At 52.0% G+C, this 21237-nt stretch overlaps 1 protein-coding gene and 6 non-coding genes across 7 annotated transcripts; 2 read left to right on the forward strand and 5 right to left on the reverse strand.

Moving 5' to 3' along the window:
- Positions 1–3655: 3655 nt before the first annotated feature.
- TRNAG-CCC lies at positions 3656–3726 on the reverse strand. Its single transcript has one exon. It is a non-coding gene; the product is annotated as a tRNA-Gly (tRNA).
- Positions 3727–4867: 1141 nt separating this feature from the next.
- TRNAG-CCC lies at positions 4868–4938 on the forward strand. Its single transcript has one exon. It is a non-coding gene; the product is annotated as a tRNA-Gly (tRNA).
- A 7458-nt stretch (positions 4939–12396) lies between these two features.
- TRNAE-UUC lies at positions 12397–12468 on the reverse strand. Its single transcript has one exon. It is a non-coding gene; the product is annotated as a tRNA-Glu (tRNA).
- A 2268-nt stretch (positions 12469–14736) lies between these two features.
- Positions 14737–19254, reverse strand: LOC119877198 (translation initiation factor IF-2-like). Its single transcript, XM_038562413.1, has 2 exons — positions 19024–19254; positions 14737–15717 (listed from the first exon to the last, which is right to left on the reverse strand). Exons 1-2 carry the CDS (start codon positions 19252–19254, stop codon positions 14737–14739), a joined length of 1212 nt encoding a protein of 403 aa, XP_038418341.1.
- Positions 14904–14975, reverse strand: TRNAH-GUG. The gene has a single exon. It is a non-coding gene; the product is annotated as a tRNA-His (tRNA).
- Positions 15535–15608, forward strand: TRNAN-GUU. The gene has a single exon. It is a non-coding gene; the product is annotated as a tRNA-Asn (tRNA).
- Positions 18957–19029, reverse strand: TRNAV-CAC. The gene has a single exon. It is a non-coding gene; the product is annotated as a tRNA-Val (tRNA).
- Positions 19255–21237: the final 1983 nt, after the last annotated feature.

Genomic DNA, 21237 nt, shown 5'->3' on the forward strand with positions numbered 1-21237 from the left:
AATTAATAAAAGCTTTTTTAAAAAAATGAAGTACTGAATCAAGATATATATTTTTAAAATATGTCGTGATGAAATTGGTCTTACACCGGGGAAACAGTTGGTTATCATTAGAAAATAGAGTAATTCATCACATTAACGACTTAGAGAGGAAAATCATAATCACTAAAAACACAGAAAAGGTGTTTGAAAAAATTCATTATCAGCTTATGATTTTTAAAAGCCTCTTAGCATAACAGGAATAGAAGGAGCAGCCCTAATCTGCTAAAGGGAAGCTTCCAAACTAAAAACAAACAAAAAACCTTCAGCGTGTTAGAGTTGATGATAAGATGACCTTCTCCACCACCACCCTACCAATTAGGAACCATCAGGAAGCAGACAAATAGGCCCCCTGCAACCACTTCTCTTCCCCACTGTGATGGAGATCTTAGCCAGTAAGAAAACGCAAGAAAAGGTATGAGAAGTGAAAATGAAAAATGAATACTATAATTATTTACATCTATGGAATAAGTTACTAAAAGCATTAAGGAGAATCGAGTTTCTTTGATATGTCCACAAATAGAATCAGAGAAAGCGGGCTAAATTGAGGATTCAAAAAACAAAGGAATTAAAAACATTATAAATGTTCAATGATTATAGCATATAATAATTCGATCCCATGTAGGAGGTGGGGGGGGGTGGTTGACAAGGGAGGATGAAATGTGATCCCTATCTCCACCATAAGCAAAATCACTTCTAACATGGATCAGGCACCAAAATGTGAGACGATAAGGCAGATGATTTTAGTTGGTATTAATGTAGCAGCGTATTCCCATGATCCCAAGCGTAAGCAAGGATCTAAAAAATAAGACAGAAAGACTAATTCTTAATGAAGAGGCTGAATCTCTGTCCATCACAACACAGAATCGAGAGTAAAAGGTCAAGTCACAATTTGGGCGAACTTATTTGCAGTCAGCATAATCAACTGGTACCGAAGATACTTAATGAGATCTTGCAAAACAAGAAGAAAAAGTCAGACCTATAGGAAAATCACCAAGGTTGGGAAAGAAACAGGGAAAATTCAGCTGGCTAACAAATACATAATGGTGCTCAAATTCATTACCCCTAAGGGCTTTCACAATGAAACCCTAATGATAGAACACTACAGAGAGGAAAAATAACACCACCACCACTAAGGATTAAATGGGAGTAGGGGGACACTTCTGGGCGTCTCAGCGGTTGAGAGTCTGCCTTGGGCTCAGGGCATGATCCCGGACTTCCCAGGATCCAGGGAAGCCTGCAGGGAGCCTGCTTCTCCCTCTGCCTTCTCTCTGTGTCTCTGATGAATAAATAAATAAAATCATTAGAAAAATAAATAAATGGAAGTAGGGGATGAGGTAGAAGGTTATGACCCAGTAAAGCATGGGAGTGATACTATTTTACCTCTTCATCTGTGTGTAGATTACACAGGCGTGTGCGTTGTAATCTTTTGTGATATGATACATACAGGTTCTGTGCACTTTACCTTATGTTTGTTACAATTTTTCAACAACACCCCCTCCCCGCCAGCCTCAGTCCTCCCAACCCCCAGTCCTCCCCAGGCCACCCCCAATGAATGACAGAGAGGATGTTGTTGAGATTCCAAGATTTTGTTTCAAGAGAAAGATGTGGACATTACTCTTTATGACATACCTCCAAAGACAACCCTATGCAGACCAGGCCCATGAAGTTGACTTTTGGGTTGATGTGAGCTCAGAGACTGCTCTCCAAGAACCAACCCTAATTGAAAATACCTGTAAAGGCTAAATTCCTTTAGTCCTATTATTGGAATACTCTGAAAAGGCTACTGTAGGCAGGAGCCTCCTTTGCTTTCTCCTTGTTTATTTCACAACTCTTTTTCCTCCTCTCCCTCTCCTCTAAGCTTTCCAGAAATTTCTCCTGCAGTCCTGTCCTTGTGGGTCTCCTCCCTGCCCCCCCACCCCCACCCCACCAACTTCCTCCAGCTTCCTCCTTGAAGATGGAGAAGGAAGAGGGGGAGGAAGGGGAGACCGCCTGAATAGGAAACAAGCATCTCACAGGCCAGGAAGAGGGGAAGGAAAGGAGGCAAGGACAATGGGTCTCAGCAAACAGTAAAGGGGAAATTTGGGGGATGGTACAGCCCTTAAAACCTTTACTCCACCCAGTGAGTGAGTCATCCATCATTTCCTTTACATGAATCAGAACTCCTCCTCCCTGCCCAGACCCCCACCATCTAAATCCCAATTCCTGTTTCCAGAGAAAAGTGTGTATCACTGTTCAGAATGTATTCATTAAAATTTCGGATTTCCAAGAGTTTAAAAATAATGGCTGAAACAACTTCTGTGGTTCTAACGTAGTATCGCCATCATTCTATACTCAAAGGTACAAGGACATCTACGGGAATAACAAAATTCTTGAAATTGAACAAATTTCAAGTTATTTTTAAAATTTTTAAAGAAAAATTGTGTCTATTTATTTGAGAGAGAGACAGAGACAGAGAAGGAGGGGGTGGGGGTTGAGAGAGCCTGAGCTGGGGAAGGAGCAGAAGGAAAGGGAGAAGCCAAATCCCCCTGAGCAGGGCCCCCCAGGCGGGCTGGATCCCAGGACCCCGAAATCACCACTGTGCTCAGGGCAGCCGCCTTAACCAACTCAGGCGCCCCTAAAATCAAGTTTATTTTTTTAAATGGCAAGGGGGGAACCTCCTCCAATGTCACTGATCTTCGATTTTAAGCTATTGTTAGGCAGGTGAATCCTCCAAAGATTTTCCGGTGAAAATTAATCACCCGACGTGTCTAACGCAGTGGTGCCCTCGAATCCGAATCCTTTCCGAGGAGCTTCCAAGAGCCAGAAAACAAACCCGGTCAACAGTCCCCAGAGTCTTTAGTTCCTTCTCCCTTTTTAAAAATAGACTCTCCGGGCTGACACCTGTTGGGGCGCATCGCCCGGCCGGCGGCCTCCTCCCGGGGAAACGCGACGCGCCCGCAGGAGGAGCTCAGGCCGCGGCGGCCGCCGACGGCAACCAGCTGGGCGGCAGGTGTGGGGGCGGCGGCGCGACCGGGGGCCTGGGGGCGCAGCTCCCCTCGCGTCCACGCGGGTCCCTCTCCGCCTGCCTCTGCCTTCCTCGGGCGGCCGGCGCTGCCGACCTCCCCCCTCCCCCCCGGGGGGTGTCTGCGGGACCCCGCGGCAGCTCTCCTCCGGGGACCTTCCTGTCTCCATCCTCGCTCGGTGGTGGTGAGACGTGGACCAACAGGCGACCCCAGGCCCAGCACGCGCATCAGTGACCCGGTGGCTCTTTGGGTTCCGTGGGTCCTCCAGGGCTGGAGGCTGGAAGTAACTGTGGTCTTAGGTCCAAATGGTCTACACCGCAACCCCCGCGGAGACACCTGCTCGTGGCAAGGTAAGAACTCGCGCGTGAGGTGGTTGCTGTGCCGCGCGCCAAATGCTCTTCCACGTAGGCCCAACCCCGGTGTAGATCGACTCCTTATTGCTCATGGATTCCTCTCCTCAGAGTTGCCCTGAGGACTTGGGGTCTCATTTCCCTGCTCCTGGAGGCCAGAATCACGAAATCACGGGACTTGCCCTGTGTGACGGGAAAGCAAGGAGGGGACGCCTGGTGGGAGGTCACAGGTCTGGGTGGAATAAAAAGACAAGCGAGGCAGGATGCATTGACCGGGAATCGAACCCGGGTCTCCCGCGTGGGAGGCGAGAATTCTACCACTGAACCATCAATGCTGCGCTCGGACAGCTACCCCGGGTAGGTCGGTCTGTAGAAAGAACTTCCAGAGTGACCCCGGGGTGGGGCGGAGGAAACGAACACGCTCCACAACAGGTCTACGCGGTCGTCTTTGGAAGACTGAGCTAACAAACCCACAGGCACTCGAACCAAAAGCTTGAGAAGGAGACTTCCATCAGACAACAGCACGACGTGGTGTTTGAACCAAATAGCAAAATCAGCTGTTTCGTTGGCTCACCCCACTACTCTGAGAAAGGCTCTTTCCTACTGTACGGCAGAGCCCTGCAAGAAAACGTTGGGAATTCATCCGGACCCCTTGAGGACTACCCCAGACCTTCAACCCTCAACCTCGGGCTGTCACCTTAGAGAGTCTGACAAAAGTTGCCTCGCTTGCCAGTTTAGGCAAGTGAAATCTCTAAGGGGGTGGGGGTGGTGGTGGACGGGGAGACGCAGAAGCAGATTGGAATTAGAAGAAGGAAAGCCAAAAAAAAAAAAAAAAAAAAAGAAGAAGAAGAAGAATCTCTCTATGCTTCAAGTCATCAAGGGACCAATATGTGAACAGTTCAACCATCAATAGTTTTCTAAAAATCAGCCTGCTCCTTATATGGTCAATACGCCAAGGCGTGTGCTTCATATGCATCTCAGAGTCAGCAAATGCAGCAGGGATTCCAGTTTAGGAGATTAGAGTCTCCCAGGATCGATTAGTTATCCATCACAAGCCTACTATTAATCTCGTCAAAATTATGATACAACGCATATCCATCGAAATGCTTTGAACAGCTGAAAAGGCAAACGCGCGCAATTGTTATCATGATCACAAGACTGACTTCTAGTTCTTGTGCAAAAGGACGGTTCGAAAGAATTCATTCCATTGACCGAAATGCATCCCTCCATCAGCTCTGTTTTGATTCGGGGGCTTTCCTTCTTCTTCTTCTTCTTTTTTTTTTTTTTTGGCTTTCCTTCTTCTAAGTCTCCTTCTCAAGCTTTTGGTTCGAGTGCCTGTGGGTTTGTTAGCTCAGTCTTCCAAAGACGACCGCGTAGACCTGTTGTGGAGCGTGTTCGTTTCCTCCGCCCCACCCCGGGGTCACTCTGGAAGTTCTTTCTACAGACCGACCTACCCGGGGTAGCTGTCCGAGCGCAGCATTGATGGTTCAGTGGTAGAATTCTCGCCTCCCACGCGGGAGACCCGGGTTCGATTCCCGGTCAATGCATCCTGCCTCGCTTGTCTTTTTATTCCACCCAGACCTGTGACCTCCCACCAGGCGTCCCCTCCTTGCTTTCCCGTCACACAGGGCAAGTCCCGTGATTTCGTGATTCTGGCCTCCAGGAGCAGGGAAATGAGACCCCAAGTCCTCAGGGCAACTCTGAGGAGAGGAATCCATGAGCAATAAGGAGTCGATCTACACCGGGGTTGGGCCTACGTGGAAGAGCATTTGGCGCGCGGCACAGCAACCACCTCACGCGCGAGTTCTTACCTTGCCACGAGCAGGTGTCTCCGCGGGGGTTGCGGTGTAGACCATTTGGACCTAAGACCACAGTTACTTCCAGCCTCCAGCCCTGGAGGACCCACGGAACCCAAAGAGCCACCGGGTCACTGATGCGCGTGCTGGGCCTGGGGTCGCCTGTTGGTCCACGTCTCACCACCACCGAGCGAGGATGGAGACAGGAAGGTCCCCGGAGGAGAGCTGCCGCGGGGTCCCGCAGACACCCCCCGGGGGGGAGGGGGGAGGTCGGCAGCGCCGGCCGCCCGAGGAAGGCAGAGGCAGGCGGAGAGGGACCCGCGTGGACGCGAGGGGAGCTGCGCCCCCAGGCCCCCGGTCGCGCCGCCGCCCCCACACCTGCCGCCCAGCTGGTTGCCGTCGGCGGCCGCCGCGGCCTGAGCTCCTCCTGCGGGCGCGTCGCGTTTCCCCGGGAGGAGGCCGCCGGCCGGGCGATGCGCCCCAACAGGTGTCAGCCCGGAGAGTCTATTTTTAAAAAGGGAGAAGGAACTAAAGACTCTGGGGACTGTTGACCGGGTTTGTTTTCTGGCTCTTGGAAGCTCCTCGGAAAGGATTCGGATTCGAGGGCACCACTGCGTTAGACACGTCGGGTGATTAATTTTCACCGGAAAATCTTTGGAGGATTCACCTGCCTAACAATAGCTTAAAATCGAAGATCAGTGACATTGGAGGAGGTTCCCCCCTTGCCATTTAAAAAAATAAACTTGATTTTAGGGGCGCCTGAGTTGGTTAAGGCGGCTGCCCTGAGCACAGTGGTGATTTCGGGGTCCTGGGATCCAGCCCGCCTGGGGGGCCCTGCTCAGGGGGATTTGGCTTCTCCCTTTCCTTCTGCTCCTTCCCCAGCTCAGGCTCTCTCAACCCCCACCCCCTCCTTCTCTGTCTCTGTCTCTCTCTCAAATAAATAGACACAATTTTTCTTTAAAAATTTTAAAAATAACTTGAAATTTGTTCAATTTCAAGAATTTTGTTATTCCCGTAGATGTCCTTGTACCTTTGAGTATAGAATGATGGCGATACTACGTTAGAACCACAGAAGTTGTTTCAGCCATTATTTTTAAACTCTTGGAAATCCGAAATTTTAATGAATACATTCTGAACAGTGATACACACTTTTCTCTGGAAACAGGAATTGGGATTTAGATGGTGGGGGTCTGGGCAGGGAGGAGGAGTTCTGATTCATGTAAAGGAAATGATGGATGACTCACTCACTGGGTGGAGTAAAGGTTTTAAGGGCTGTACCATCCCCCAAATTTCCCCTTTACTGTTTGCTGAGACCCATTGTCCTTGCCTCCTTTCCTTCCCCTCTTCCTGGCCTGTGAGATGCTTGTTTCCTATTCAGGCGGTCTCCCCTTCCTCCCCCTCTTCCTTCTCCATCTTCAAGGAGGAAGCTGGAGGAAGTTGGTGGGGTGGGGGTGGGGGGGCAGGGAGGAGACCCACAAGGACAGGACTGCAGGAGAAATTTCTGGAAAGCTTAGAGGAGAGGGAGAGGAGGAAAAAGAGTTGTGAAATAAACAAGGAGAAAGCAAAGGAGGCTCCTGCCTACAGTAGCCTTTTCAGAGTATTCCAATAATAGGACTAAAGGAATTTAGCCTTTACAGGTATTTTCAATTAGGGTTGGTTCTTGGAGAGCAGTCTCTGAGCTCACATCAACCCAAAAGTCAACTTCATGGGCCTGGTCTGCATAGGGTTGTCTTTGGAGGTATGTCATAAAGAGTAATGTCCACATCTTTCTCTTGAAACAAAATCTTGGAATCTCAACAACATCCTCTCTGTCATTCATTGGGGGTGGCCTGGGGAGGACTGGGGGTTGGGAGGACTGAGGCTGGCGGGGAGGGGGTGTTGTTGAAAAATTGTAACAAACATAAGGTAAAGTGCACAGAACCTGTATGTATCATATCACAAAAGATTACAACGCACACGCCTGTGTAATCTACACACAGATGAAGAGGTAAAATAGTATCACTCCCATGCTTTACTGGGTCATAACCTTCTACCTCATCCCCTACTTCCATTTATTTATTTTTCTAATGATTTTATTTATTTATTCATCAGAGACACAGAGAGAAGGCAGAGGGAGAAGCAGGCTCCCTGCAGGCTTCCCTGGATCCTGGGAAGTCCGGGATCATGCCCTGAGCCCAAGGCAGACTCTCAACCGCTGAGACGCCCAGAAGTGTCCCCCTACTCCCATTTAATCCTTAGTGGTGGTGGTGTTATTTTTCCTCTCTGTAGTGTTCTATCATTAGGGTTTCATTGTGAAAGCCCTTAGGGGTAATGAATTTGAGCACCATTATGTATTTGTTAGCCAGCTGAATTTTCCCTGTTTCTTTCCCAACCTTGGTGATTTTCCTATAGGTCTGACTTTTTCTTCTTGTTTTGCAAGATCTCATTAAGTATCTTCGGTACCAGTTGATTATGCTGACTGCAAATAAGTTCGCCCAAATTGTGACTTGACCTTTTACTCTCGATTCTGTGTTGTGATGGACAGAGATTCAGCCTCTTCATTAAGAATTAGTCTTTCTGTCTTATTTTTTAGATCCTTGCTTACGCTTGGGATCATGGGAATACGCTGCTACATTAATACCAACTAAAATCATCTGCCTTATCGTCTCACATTTTGGTGCCTGATCCATGTTAGAAGTGATTTTGCTTATGGTGGAGATAGGGATCACATTTCATCCTCCCTTGTCAACCACCCCCCCCCCACCTCCTACATGGGATCGAATTATTATATGCTATAATCATTGAACATTTATAATGTTTTTAATTCCTTTGTTTTTTGAATCCTCAATTTAGCCCGCTTTCTCTGATTCTATTTGTGGACATATCAAAGAAACTCGATTCTCCTTAATGCTTTTAGTAACTTATTCCATAGATGTAAATAATTATAGTATTCATTTTGCATTTTCACTTCTCATACCTTTTCTTGCGTTTTCTTACTGGCTAAGATCTCCATCACAGTGGGGAAGAGAAGTGGTTGCAGGGGGCCTATTTGTCTGCTTCCTGATGGTTCCTAATTGGTAGGGTGGTGGTGGAGAAGGTCATCTTATCATCAACTCTAACACGCTGAAGGTTTTTTGTTTGTTTTTAGTTTGGAAGCTTCCCTTTAGCAGATTAGGGCTGCTCCTTCTATTCCTGTTATGCTAAGAGGCTTTTAAAAATCATAAGCTGATAATGAATTTTTTCAAACACCTTTTCTGTGTTTTTAGTGATTATGATTTTCCTCTCTAAGTCGTTAATGTGATGAATTACTCTATTTTCTAATGATAACCAACTGTTTCCCCGGTGTAAGACCAATTTCATCACGACATATTTTAAAAATATATATCTTGATTCAGTACTTCATTTTTTTAAAAAAGCTTTTATTAATTTATTCAAGAGAGACACAGAGAGAGGCAGAGACATGGGCAAAGGGAGAAGCAGGCTCCCTGTGGGGATCCTGATGCGGGACTCAATCCCTGGACCCCCTCTCCCCCCAGGATGACAACCCGAGCCAGAGGCAGATGCTCAACTACTGAGCCACCCAGGCGCCCCGCGATTCAGTATTTTAAATAATTTTTGAAGCTATGGATATTCAGCAATAAGTCGGGCCTCTCATTTCTGTTTCTCACAAATTGCCTTTCTGGAGTTTTTGGTTTCAACCCAAACTCATAACACCAAGTTGGGGAATTCTGCCGCTCTTTGATGTTTTTAGAATTTCTTTGCTTTTGGAGTCACTTCTTCTAATGAACTTTTTTGGTCCTTGAGCTTTCTTTGCTGGAAGACTTTTGAATTCTAATTTTTTTTTTTTTTAATGTGAAGCTTGTAGGGACTAGTCCTCCTCCCCACCCCTGCCCAAATCGCTATGGCAATATACCTACATTTCCTCTAAAGCCTTTAATTGGTTGGCATACACGTGTTTATGATATTCACGTATTGTTTCCTTATGTCTAGCAGTTCAATAGTCGTGACTTCCTTCTTTCCTCTTCCCGGTTTTATCAGAGCAGTCTTTTCAAAGATCCAACCGTTCACTTTTCTCTTTTGTATATTTATTTCCAATGTTCTTTTTTCATTTTATTTCTTTTTAAAATTTTAACATTTATTTCTAAGTTTCAAATTCCTGCTTTTCTATTTCATTTCTGGTCCCATCTGCTTCTGCTGTTCTTGTCATTCTTTTTGTAACTTTTTGAGATGGAGGTTTAGCTCATTAGGGATCCGCCCTAATCGTCCTGATTTACATTTAAAGCTGTGTATTGTCCTCGAAGACTGGTTTTGCCACCTCATGGGCAGTAGCTGTAGTATTTTCAGTTTTGTTTGATTCAGAATTATTTCCTAATTTCCGTCTTCATGTCTGCTTTGATACAAGGATTGATAGAAGCATCTCTAAAATTCCAGATACATGAGATTTTGTTCTTATGTCTCATAACTGAATTTGAGATGCTAGTTGATTCTCTTGAAATAAATGTCATTGGAGGGTACCCCTACAGCACCAGGATGAATATGTTCTCCTTAGAATATGTCATCCTCTGGCAGGCTCTTGGGGTTTGTTAAGACTGGGAAACAAGTTGATGGCCTAAGGTTTCCCATACTACCCGGGCTATGTGTACTCAAGGCTAAATTCACTAGAGGTCAAGCCCGTGGCCACATTTCCTCAGGGGCTTATAAGTATTTTATTTCATCTTTAAAGATTTTATTTTTAAGTCATCTCTACGCGCAATCGTGGGGCTGGAACTTAGAACCCCAAGGATCAAGAGTCCCATGGTCTACCCAGTGAGCCAGCCAGGTGCCTGCTGGCTTCTGGGCTTCCTTCCTTATTTATTTATTCTCAAGGGCTTTTTCAACATTCCTTTTCCTTATATTATTTGTAGCGCCAAGGCCGCCTTGTCCAAAGAGCCCTGGGACCGGAAGGGGCAGGACTAGATATGATCACCCCTACCCCCAAGGGCTTAGTTAGACCTTGGGAATCCCACCTTATTGTAGTGAGGACCTGCTATAATCCTTCTAGCGCGAGCCTGGGACTGAGAAGTCGATTTCCTTGTTCCTGGCCCTCGAGGACCACGAATAGAAGACAAAATAAGCTACCCTGGCAATCCACCCAGCAGCCTAAGGAGCTTTGTTGCCTCTCTTTTTTACTCTTTGCACTGGCACCTGCAAATGTTAGTGGTAAGGTTGCCATCTACCTTTAGGCTCTCTCTCTCTCTCTCTCTCTCTCAAAGATCCCGACCAGCTTAAGGAAAAACATACAAACGAACACCAAAAAGACTTTGCAATCGAAAATGAAATAGCCTGTATTCTCTTACTTTGAGAAGTCTACCATTAGGTTACCCAGGATGACAGGAATGGACTTAAAATTCCTGGACTTCTTGGAGTGAAACACCAGGGAAGGAAGCCTGCGAGAACCTCCGGTGCCGGCTTGCCCGCTGGCCTGCCAGAGCCAGGTGGTCTCACCTGCAATACAGCATCCACGCTCCATCCGCGGAACGTCTCTTCAAAAGCAGCCTCTCGATGCCACACTGCGCACAAGCCCTGGGTCTGAGTATGAACCAACAAAAGGGGAAAGGAGCAAGTTTGGCCCTCCGTTTGACAACCCCAGGAGGAAAGATCCGCAAAGCACACAGGGGGCAAAAAAACAAAACAAAACAAAAACACCTCACTTACTTGGGCGAGTGATTCTGGGACTCTCGGCCCAAGGTTAGGCCCGTGGGAGAGGGGAGGGCGCGAGCCCCAGGGTTTCCGGAAAGGCTCTCGGGACCATCGCAATTTTGCTGCTAAGGAAAGAAAACCAGCAGGAGGCCGGTGATAGGCGTCCGCCAACTCTGAGCTCGGCGACTCCCGGTCACCAGCGCGGGCACAAGGGAAGTGGCAGTGCGGCCCGAGAAGGCAGGAGGAGAACCGGGTGACGCCACGGAAGAGCCGGCATCAGTCCGGGACTGGGAGACGTCGCGGGAAAGCGCCAGCCCCGGTCCCGACCCACAGCATTCGTGCAGCTGAGTCCCCCACGCTCGAGGGACCCGCAGGGGGCAAGAGCAGCCAGAATGCACCAGACGGAGCTCCCCCGGAAGACCCACACTCAGAATCCTAGGACCCCCGCGGGGGGTTTGGGGGGAGGACCGGCTAGCGGCCTCAGACGCACAGGGTCACCAACTTGATCGCCACTCAACCCTCGCCATTCCTCCAAACCGCTTCCCAAAAGACTTCAGGCTACTCACCCCCCTCCGCCCCCGCCTCACCTGAATCCACGAGTTCGCCGCCTAGACCGTCCGCCTTTCAGCAGCCGCTCGCACCCACCGCATCCAACGGCCCCGCCCCGCACCCCCGCGCTGCCGCGTCTCCTACCGCACCTGCTGCGTCTGCAGCCTGGGTGCACAGACCTCCCCGGGCCCCGCTGCTGTCTTCGTGCTTCAGGATAGACGTCGCTTTCATCCCCACAGGTGTTCGGAGTCAGTATCAGAGGTAAAATGGGAAAGTATGCCCAGCGCCTGGGAAGAGTCTACAAGGTTTAAATGCAACGGCCCCGGAAGAAACTGTGGGATCTGCCTGCGGTATCATCGTTTTTGATGTCCTGGTGTTGATGTTTACTCTTACCTTCGGCTGAAGGAAGCAGTAAGAGTTTTCCATCTTGTGCACACCTCACCTGCTGCCTTTGTTGGGTCAGTAACCTCACTTCCCTACACCGCTCAATCTGCGAATGGGACGGCCCTGGAGGAGGACCGCACCCCTCCCACCGCGGCTCTTCCTCCCAACTCTCGCGGCCGTCGGGTCCAGGCGCCTGTTCCGAACGCGAACGCGCGAACGCGTAGCAAGCCTTTTATGCTCAGCAAGAGCCGAGCTGCGGGAGCTGGGCCCACCGGCCGCTGTCCGGGGTGCACACCAACACCGCGACGTGGCTTGGCCCCCGGAGCTCAGTTTTTCGGAGCAGAGCCGGATCTGCGCCCCTGGGGCATCCCCGCAGGATCTGAAGCTCTGCGGCGGAGCATATACCCGAGCTGGCCGCCGGGGAGCCTCTGAAGCCGCTTCTGCAGGCGGTTGACTGGAGGGCAGCAAGCACCGTGCGCCCTGAGAAGGGGCCCGGTATCGTCTCCGCCACCCCCATCCCCGCCCGGCCCGCGGAAGTTGGAGACTCGGGGCGGGGCGCACACCGCGCGGACCTCCGGAGAGGAAAGAAAGTCCCTTCGCGCGACGGGCAAAAGGTGATTCCCTGACCGGGAATCGAACCCGGGCCGCGGCGGTGAAAGCGCCGAATCCTAGCCACTAGACCACCAGGGAGACGGTGCCAGTTCCCTCTCCCGGGGGCCTCCCACGGGAGGGACCGTTTCCCCCGCGCTGGGGGAGGCGTCCGGCCTCTAGGAGGTCCCCCGGCCTCCCAGGAGCCCTTTCAGGATGGCATGCCCTCCCCGTGTCTCCAAACGAGAGCCCGCGGGAGACGCGCCAGGGCCCCGAGGCCCCGAGCCCCGCCAGGTCCACACGTCCGGCCGCACCTCGGGGCTGCCGCGGAGACGCACCTTTGGGAGGCGGCCGCGGGCGGACACGAGGAGCCGCGAGGGCGCGGGAGGGGAGGCGCCGGCGTGAGACCCGGGGGGGGGGGGCATCGCCCGGAGGACCCCGAGGGACGCGGCCGCCGAGCCGCGCGGACGGAGACCGCCTCAAGGAAGGCCGGGCGGCCCAGCTGGACCCCGGGTCTCCGCCACAACCTGCGGCCCCTGTAGCTTTCCCACGACGCTGGGCCTGTTCATCCGCCCTGCAGACAACCGGAGCCTCATTCACCTTGGGGGGGGGGGGCGGTTCGGTACGAGAGAGGCCCTTAGACCCCTGGGGGACGGGGCGGGGAGAGGGACGTGCCCCACCCTGAGGTGAGAGGGATGAAGTGAACGCGTGTCTGGGTCTGGGTGACGGTCTGATGAGTTAGTCGTTTCAAAACGTACTGCGCTGTGTGAAAACGCACAGACCCGGGGGGCGGGGGGGGGGGGGCTGACGCTACGCTACCGACGTGAGGACCGACTCTGAGCCCCTTCGGACCGCGCAATGTGCCAGTGGCATCAGGAGACACAACCAGATAAATGGACCGAGACCCTGAAACTGCCGAACAGCTGACCCGGTGAGTTCGCTTTCAATGAAAACATGTCCTCGTGGAAAGAAAATAGGATCAATGTTTGGGGGCGGGGAGAACAGCTTTATTTCTACCTCACACTACACACAAAAATTAATTGGAGGTGCCTCATGAGACATAGAGGTTGACGGTCTAAAGCAGTTTTTGAGGAGACTTTGGGACTCCGAAGTCCCAGGAAAGGTTCCCTTGGCAGGGAACGGTTTACTAAACAGGACCCAGGGAAAATGTGTATATATAAAAAAAGACCTGATGAATCAGACCCCATCAACCGTAAGCATATCTGCTCCTGCAGAGGCCAGCAAGACCGTGAAAGCAGCAAGCCACAGACAGGGCGACGATGTTCCCACGACGAATCTGACAAGACAAGCAGGCGAGCAAATCCCCAAACCTGTAACTATAATGTGTCAGGAGCTCCTGCCAACTGGCCCCCGTGTTTTAGGGGGGCAGAGGCCATGGCACAGCTCCGTGGGGAAAGAAGACACGCAGGCCAGCAAAGCGCTAAGACAGTGCCCGCGTGTTCAGCCGTCAGGGACGCTGGCTATTCGCATCCCGCGGAGGCAGCACCGCTCACCACTCTCCCAGCAGCGCGGCTCAAGCTGTGAGGACAGGCAGGAAACCCCAGTCTTGGCCAAGACGTGGGACCGAGATCCCTCGGGGGGTCTCCTGAGGAATAAACCCCTTGTGGCGTGGGGTGGCTGCCCGCCGGCATCTCACAGTCCCGGAGGGCGTAGCCGGTGTCACTGGAGGCGCTACTGTGCGCACGGTAGGGAGGGCGCCAGCCAGGAACTGACTGAAAAAGGCCCCGAAGCGGATTCCCCGGAGCCGGGGCTCGAGCGGCTCAGCGGGTCTACGGAGGAGGCGTCGCTAATCCGACCGGAAGTTTTCTCGGGCCTCTCAGCTCCTGCAGGCAGTGAGGAACCCGGAGACGCCGCCTCCGGGCCACTGCGGCCCCGCGGCTCCCTGCAGGCCGGTCGGGGGCCGACGACTGTGGTGATTCGGGGCCTGGGTTCTGCCCGCGCGGATCCCCCTCTCTGTGACTTCCTGGAGAACCACTTCCTAGATGAGGAGGTAAAACTCATCAGGAAGATGGGCGACCACCTGACTAACCTCCGCAGCTGCCCCCCCAGGCTGGGCTGGGCGACTGTCTTTTCGAAAGGCTCACTCTCAAGCACGACTAGGAGCCTCTGGAGACCAGCAGGCTTTGAGGGGCTCCTCTGGCACACCCAGCCCCTCCCCCCCCCGTGCCAGGGTTTGTGCCTGAACCTTAGGCCCTGCAGCCACTTAGGCAGCTTTTAACCATCCTGGAGCCCTTTCCCAAAACGTGGACCAAATGGAGGCAATAAAGATTTTTGCAGGGGAAAAAAAAAAAAAAAAAAACCACCAAGGGGGCGGGGGGAAGCATTTCTTCAGGTTCCTTGCGCTCAGACTCAGAAGGAGACGGTGCCCGGGTCAGTGCACTGAGGAGTTTCCCTCTGCTCCGGGGGAAGGCCTGCTGGCGCCCCGGGCCGTCTGCGCCCCCCCCTCCCCGGGACCAGCGCCGCGGGCGGGTTTCCACGCCAGGTAAAAGGGAGAGGCGGCGAGCGCCCGGGAAGAGTGCCGTGACTCGGATTCGAACCGAGGTTGCTGCGGCCACAACGCAGAGTACTAACCACTATACGATCACGGCGCGCCACCCTTCCGGCCGCGGGCTCGGCCGCCGCTGCGGGGCCTCTGGACGCAAAGTCGTTCCAGGTACGGCGCCGCGTTCCTTCCGAAGAAACCGCAGGGCTGCTGCCGCCGTCCCCTGCGGGCCCACCACCCTGGGGAGGGGATACACCTCCCCTTCCCCTCGACGCCGATGCGCGGCGCAGAACCCCCAGCCTCCATCTCCTGACCCCCATCCGGCCCGAGCCTCGGCACGGGGTCCTGGGGATCTCCGGCGGCCCGCGCCACCTCGCCCCCACCCCCTCCCCCCGCTGCCCCGCGCGGCCCTGGGCGTTTGCCCCTGTTGACCACCCCCTCCAGCACCACCGCAGCTCCCCAGCTCCGACCGCCGTGGAGGGGAGTGAGCCGAGCGCCACCGGCACCCAAGGTGGGTGAGGGAGGGACAGGAGGGAGGAACCGTCCGGGAGCCGCGGGCGTCTGCCTCGCCCTGCCCGGTCGCCGCCGACGGAAGGCGGGTGGCTCCCCCTAGCGCCGAGTGACAGCTCGCTCTCTAGTGGGACGTGGGCGGGGACTGCCCGCAGGTCTCTGTGGCGCAATCGGTTAGCGCGCTCGGCTGTTAACCGAGAGGTTGGTGGTTCGAGCCCACCCAGGGACGAGGCGGCCTTTTTAGAACCTAGAAAACGTCCTTTGGCGGGGGCACCACCGGAGGGCTGACGCCGAGGCCGAGGCCGAGGCCGAGGCCGGCCATAAGGCCATCGCGGACTCTGGAGGAGGAAAACCCATGGCTGAGAATCCGGAAATCCTCGAAGGGCTGCAACCCTCTAAATGCCTTTTAACAGTGCAGTTGCTGCCATCCTTTGTCCCTTTCCTTATACTCTTTCCGGTAAGTTGGTCCTAGGTGTTTATGGTTACAGATAACGGCTGTCATCCTCGTTCTCGTGCACATATTTTTGGCCACCTGACAAATATTTCTGCAGGGTAGAGGCCCGGAAGAGCAATTACTCTAACATAGTCTTTCCACGGTTCCTATATCATCCAATTTGTTTTTCCCTGTTGACGGGTTAGTTATAACTCTTTCTTTTGTTATTTCAGCGACCGCTTCAGGCTTCATAGCAGCACACACCTGTAACTTACCAGCCTCCCTCCAAGCCATCTCCTACCTCTTCACATTCCTCCAATTTAATATCATTGGAAGAACTTAAAGATGACACTAGACCTTGAAATTGCAGATTGACTTGACAAATAATGGAGAAATGCATGTTCGGATTTATATAAGATACCTTAAAAGGTTTACCCGCCGTCCCCACCCCCCCCCCCAAACTGTAAGAATAACAAGTCAGTATGATGGCCAGAATTATAAGACTTAATCTCCATTAAATTTTATCATATATGTAACTTACTGAAATACATACTTTGGTATCGTATAAGCTCTTAAATAGTATTGGAAGGAAAGCGTGTTCGTTAGACCAGTAGAGTAAATTTAGGCAGCTAAGTGTCCCTAGGAGTTTGAAAAGAAAATAAGCCCAAGACTTGTATAAACTACAATACTATCTACCAATATTTTCTGCATTATTAGTAAATCTAGAAGGCAACATAAAGCAGTTTTTAGATCAAAATCATCAAACCAATCTGATGCACACTAGGAGTCCTTTTATGAAATATGACATGATATATACATCTTCTGTGCCATTATATAGAAAATATTAAAATCCTTTGAAGTGTTTAAGTATTTGAGATTCATCCTTACTGTCCACCTGATTTTCTGTTCTTGTACCTAGCACTGAGACGACTCATTTATCTACAGCTAAACTATTTCTTGGTTTTGTTTTTGTTTCCTTCCCTGAGTCACAGATTCAGCGGGAAAGGAAATGTGAGGGGCACCTGGCTAGCTCACTTGGTAGAGCATGGGACTCTTCACTCTTGATCTCAGGACTGTGAGCTCTAGCTGACACACCTTGGGTGTAGTGATTACTTAAATATAACACCAGAAGAAAGTAAGAAAGAGAGAAAGAAAGAGAGGGATAGAAAGAAGGAGAAGGAAGAAAACAAGGAAGGAAGGAAGGAAGGAAGGAAGGAAGGAAGGAAGGAAGGAAGGAAGGAAACCCCATCAATAGCATCTTTGGACCCCCAGTGGGGGTCCGAGAAATAGAAGCTCCGTCACTACCCCACTTTGGGGAGAGGCACAATTGAATACACACCTCAAATCAGGTTGCCTGTGTCTGTTTGGACTCAGACTGGAGCTGGGACCAACTCAAGGCCAGGACAAGACTAAGCCCCATCATCACAGGGCAGCCACCTACCTGACAGCACCAATGCAGATAATTCCAGAAAGCTCTTGAAAACTTTTCCCTTCCCTTTGGAGAATTTTCCACCTGCTCCCTTCCCCCTCCCACCCCAGGAAAGGATTCTTCAACTTTGGCTGGGCCAGGACCCTCTAAGATCCCTGTAGGGAAGAGAGAGCCAGGAGGGCAGGAGCCAAGGGGGCAGCTGCACTTCCCTGAAGGGTCTCTCCCCGGGGTGGGAAGGTTCTAGAGCTCAGGCTGACCCTAGACCCACTGCCCACCAGAAGGAGCCCAGAGGGCAGGCAGTGCTGGGGGCATGGTCACCTAATCCTGTTCCTACAAACACAGGGAACACCTGGCCTGCACTATCCCGGAAGAGGCAAATAACACTCCACCTGCCTGAAGCTTCCTTGCAGCCTGGAGGCAAGAGATGTCTGGTTCCTGAAGGGACAAGCCGGTCTCCTCCAGAGGACAAAGCCCTCCCCTGGCCTCTGAAGAAAGGTCATGCCGGTTTGGAGGGACATTGCCCAAGGGAGGGAGCAAGAGCAGCCTAACCAATTGTCTGGAGATGTCTGCCAGGTGCCTTCAAATGATGTCCAGTCTGTAAATATGAGGATGGAGGGAGAATGTAAATGCGGGGAAATGTTCACTGGTGCACTTAGGGGAGGGATACAGTATATTACCACCCCTGCAACTTGTTCTGTATGTTTCAAAGTTTGCTTGTTGGCCTTAGAGGAGTGACAGAGTGTAGTCCCAAAGGGACCCCTGCTTTGGCGCCAGCAGATGAAAACCCAGAAAATAAAGGTTAGATTTCCCAGTCAGAGAGAGCAACAGCGGGGTGGGGAGGTGTCCCATGGGCCCAGGGCTGAATCCAGCTGCCAATGGCTCCCAGCCCTACCCCCTGCTCCTCACCTCTCCCAGCCTCAGCCACACCTGGGGCTCTGAGGCCTGACCACGAGGGCACTGGCCTGTGCTGCATTCTGGTCTAGCTTAGCCCTGTGTGTGGCAGAGCCAGGGCCATGCTCTCTTTCTGAGCCTCCGTTTCCTTAGGAGTAAGGGGCGGCCTTGGCTCTCAGCAGGCAAGGAGCAGAGTCCCTCTACTTCATGACCTCGAACTAGTCCAAGGGCCCTCCTGAGGACGGTACCTGAAAGGCTCCTTTGGCGTCCCTGTGGGCTCATTAGGTGGAGCCCAAAGCTCTTAATCTTCGCATCTTTGGCTTGAGTCCCAGGTGCAGTTGGTTTTCTATAGTTCTGACAGGCAAATCTACCTTTCAGTAATGGTGGGGTATGTGTGGGGGGGGCGGTTGGGGGGGAAGCCAAGGTTGCTGCCCAAGGTTGCTGCACAGGGAAGAACGTGTTGGCTTTCATAGCCATAGCACCCGTCAGCCTGTAGAGGAGACTTAGGGCCAGAGGAGCAGATCAGGGGTCTTCTGGATGTAAAAGTAACCTGAAGTCCAGGTTGCCCTGTGTGCTCTTCTTGGCCTGATCTCCAGCGTGAGGGGGAGCAGACCAAGGAGGCCAGTCAGGTTGTTAAGTGCTGGCGCGTCTGAGTCTTTCAGGCAGCAGCAGAACCCCATCCAGCCTCAGGCGTGAGGTTTGTTTTGTTTGTTTATTTCTGAATGGCAAAGGGAGCTGCGCAAGCAGGCCCAGGCCCCATTGGCCGAGCCCATGGTCCTTTGTGTGTTTGGAGCAAGAATAGAACTTGGGGTAAGAAAGAGGGCTGTTTCCGCCCGGTTTCGAACCGGGGACCTTTCGCGTGTGAGGCGAACGTGATAACCACTACACTACGGAAACCAGGCCGCCGGCGGCGCCCTCTGCCAGGACCCTGAAAAGCCTGGTGCTGCCACTACTGTTCTGCCCACCAGTTTCTTTGCCGAGTGCAAAGGCCCCTGGGAGCACCCGCGAGCCTGCAGGCCGGGGGACCGCAGCCCCGAGCGGCCCGGCTGGGGTTCCGCGTCTCCACCATCCCGGGCGCCCAAGACTCTGGGGGCCTCGGCAGTCCGGCTTCGGGATCCGCATCCAACGCAGGGTTTCCAGATCCGATTGGAGGGACCCCAGTGCTGGGACCCCCTTCCGGGAGAAGGGGGGGCGGGTCAGCTGCGTCCGAGCCCCAGGCGCCCCCGCCGCCCCCTTGGGGTCACCCGCCCTCTGGGGCGGTCGCCGGGACGGTCCCCGCGGGGCGGTCAGCGCTCGGGGCTGGGAATCCTCCCAGGAGCCCGGGGACCGGCTCCCCCCGCCCCCGCGGGCCCCGCGGCCCCGGCCCTGAGCGCCTCGGTTCCCAGCCCTTCGCTGTGCGCTCCTCCGCGGTCCTCTGGGATGAAGGGGGAGACTCTGGTACCCTCTGGGCAAAAGTGGTCCCTTGGGTTCCTGCCTGGGCTGCTTTAAAGCCGCTGACAGGAGGCCTGTGGCCATTACCGTCGAACAGTGTCCAGAGAAATCCAGGCCTTGGAACGGAGGGATGAAAAGGAAGTGCGAGAAACCGTTCTAAGTGGCACAGAGCCCACGAGTGGCATAGCCGTGACTGCGGAGGGCAGGGCCGTTTCTACTGGGTGGGCTGCCTTGGAGTCTCTCTGTGGCTTCACAGCAGACCTGAAGAAAATAAGATTGATTCTGTTTCTCTGATGAAAATTTTTATCTTGTTATCTATTTTTATTTCTTGCCTTTCAGGGTGAATACTGGTTTACTACAAATACTCCATCATCACTGAAAGAGGAAATCTACATCTTTTAGATAAATAATAATTCTCCTCCTCCTCCTCCTCCTCCTCCTCCTCCTCCTTCTTCTTCTTCTTTTCTTCTTCTTTCTTCTTCTTCTTCTCCTTCTCCCTCTTCTTAAAATAGGAGGGGATCACTGGTGCATATTTGAAATTTTCTAATAATATTTAGGGTAAGCCTGGCTGGATATTAAAAGCACTTGCTAGAAGCATGTGCAGAAGACTGTCCTCCATGAGCTAAACCATCTCATCATGGTTGTCCAAGCTACAAGGATTTCATGAAGTTGGATCCAGTTCCCTGCCATGCCATCTCCACTGTCAGTTAAATCACCATCAAAATTATCAAGTAACCGGTTGTCCAAGTGCTACTCACCAATATGGAGGGGAAGAGGCCAACTAAACCTTTTAATACTCCTCATTTATTCTGGGGAATGTCGAAAGTCAGCAGTGGTGCAGTTAGGTGGAAAGAAAAGTCTTTTTTTTTTTAATTTTTAAAATTCTTTATTTATTTATGATAGTCACACAGAGAGAGAGAGAGAGAGAGAGAAGCAGAGACATAGGCAGAGGGAGAAGCAGGCTCCATACACTGGGAGCCCGACGTGGGATTCGATCCCGGGTCTCCAGGATCGCGCCCTGGGCCAAAGGCAGGCACCAAACCGCTGCGCCACCCAGGGATCCCAAAAAGTCTTAATTATAATACTATTAACTGTTTTCTCAGAGCTTCACTGTGTGACCAGCACAACGTCCCTCCGTGCTGTACCGCGTATAACTTGTCTAGTCCACGTAACGACCTGAGATAGCGTAGCTTATTACCACCCTTCGTTGCAGGTGTGAATACCCAGACACTGAAAGGCCGAGCTGACTTTCAAAGGGCCCTAGCCCTGGGATGGTGAGAGCTGGCACTCAGAGCCAGGCAGTTTGCCTCCAGAGCCATTGGGCTTGACCATCCTGCCAGTGTTAACTGAGAAGACTTCACCAAGATTTGCTTCCCCTCCTTCTTGCCCAACCTCCGTGATTTTTTTTTTCTTAACCTCCCTGATTTTGAAAGAGAGAGAGAGAGAGAGAGAGAGAGAAGATTCAAAGTAAAGCCTACGAAACACTGAGAATCATTTGGTGAAATAAAGGAGAAAGAACACACACAGCAATTTAGTCTTCCCCCGAAACAGACTCCATGGCTCCAGAGACCATGCAATCACATGTCCCAACCAGGACTTTTTATTAAATCTCGATTCTTCTTTCTTTTTTAATTTTTAAAGTTTAAAAATATTTTTTATTGAAGTTCGATATGC

This window comes from Canis lupus, chromosome 17, assembly GCF_011100685.1.
Source record: "Canis lupus familiaris isolate Mischka breed German Shepherd chromosome 17, alternate assembly UU_Cfam_GSD_1.0, whole genome shotgun sequence".
NCBI lineage: Eukaryota > Metazoa > Chordata > Mammalia > Carnivora > Canidae > Canis > Canis lupus.

Bases quoted from the DNA above. Each gene is read 5' to 3' on its own strand.
- LOC119877198 (XM_038562413.1), bottom strand. From the start codon at position 19,254: ATGCGGATCCCGAAGCCGGACTGCCGAGGCCCCCAGAGTCTTGGGCGC. The intron at 15,718-19,023 runs GTAGTGTAGTGG...TTCCTCCTCCAG, and splicing joins CCGCCGGCGGCCTGGTTTCC to AGTCCGCGATGGCCTTATGG.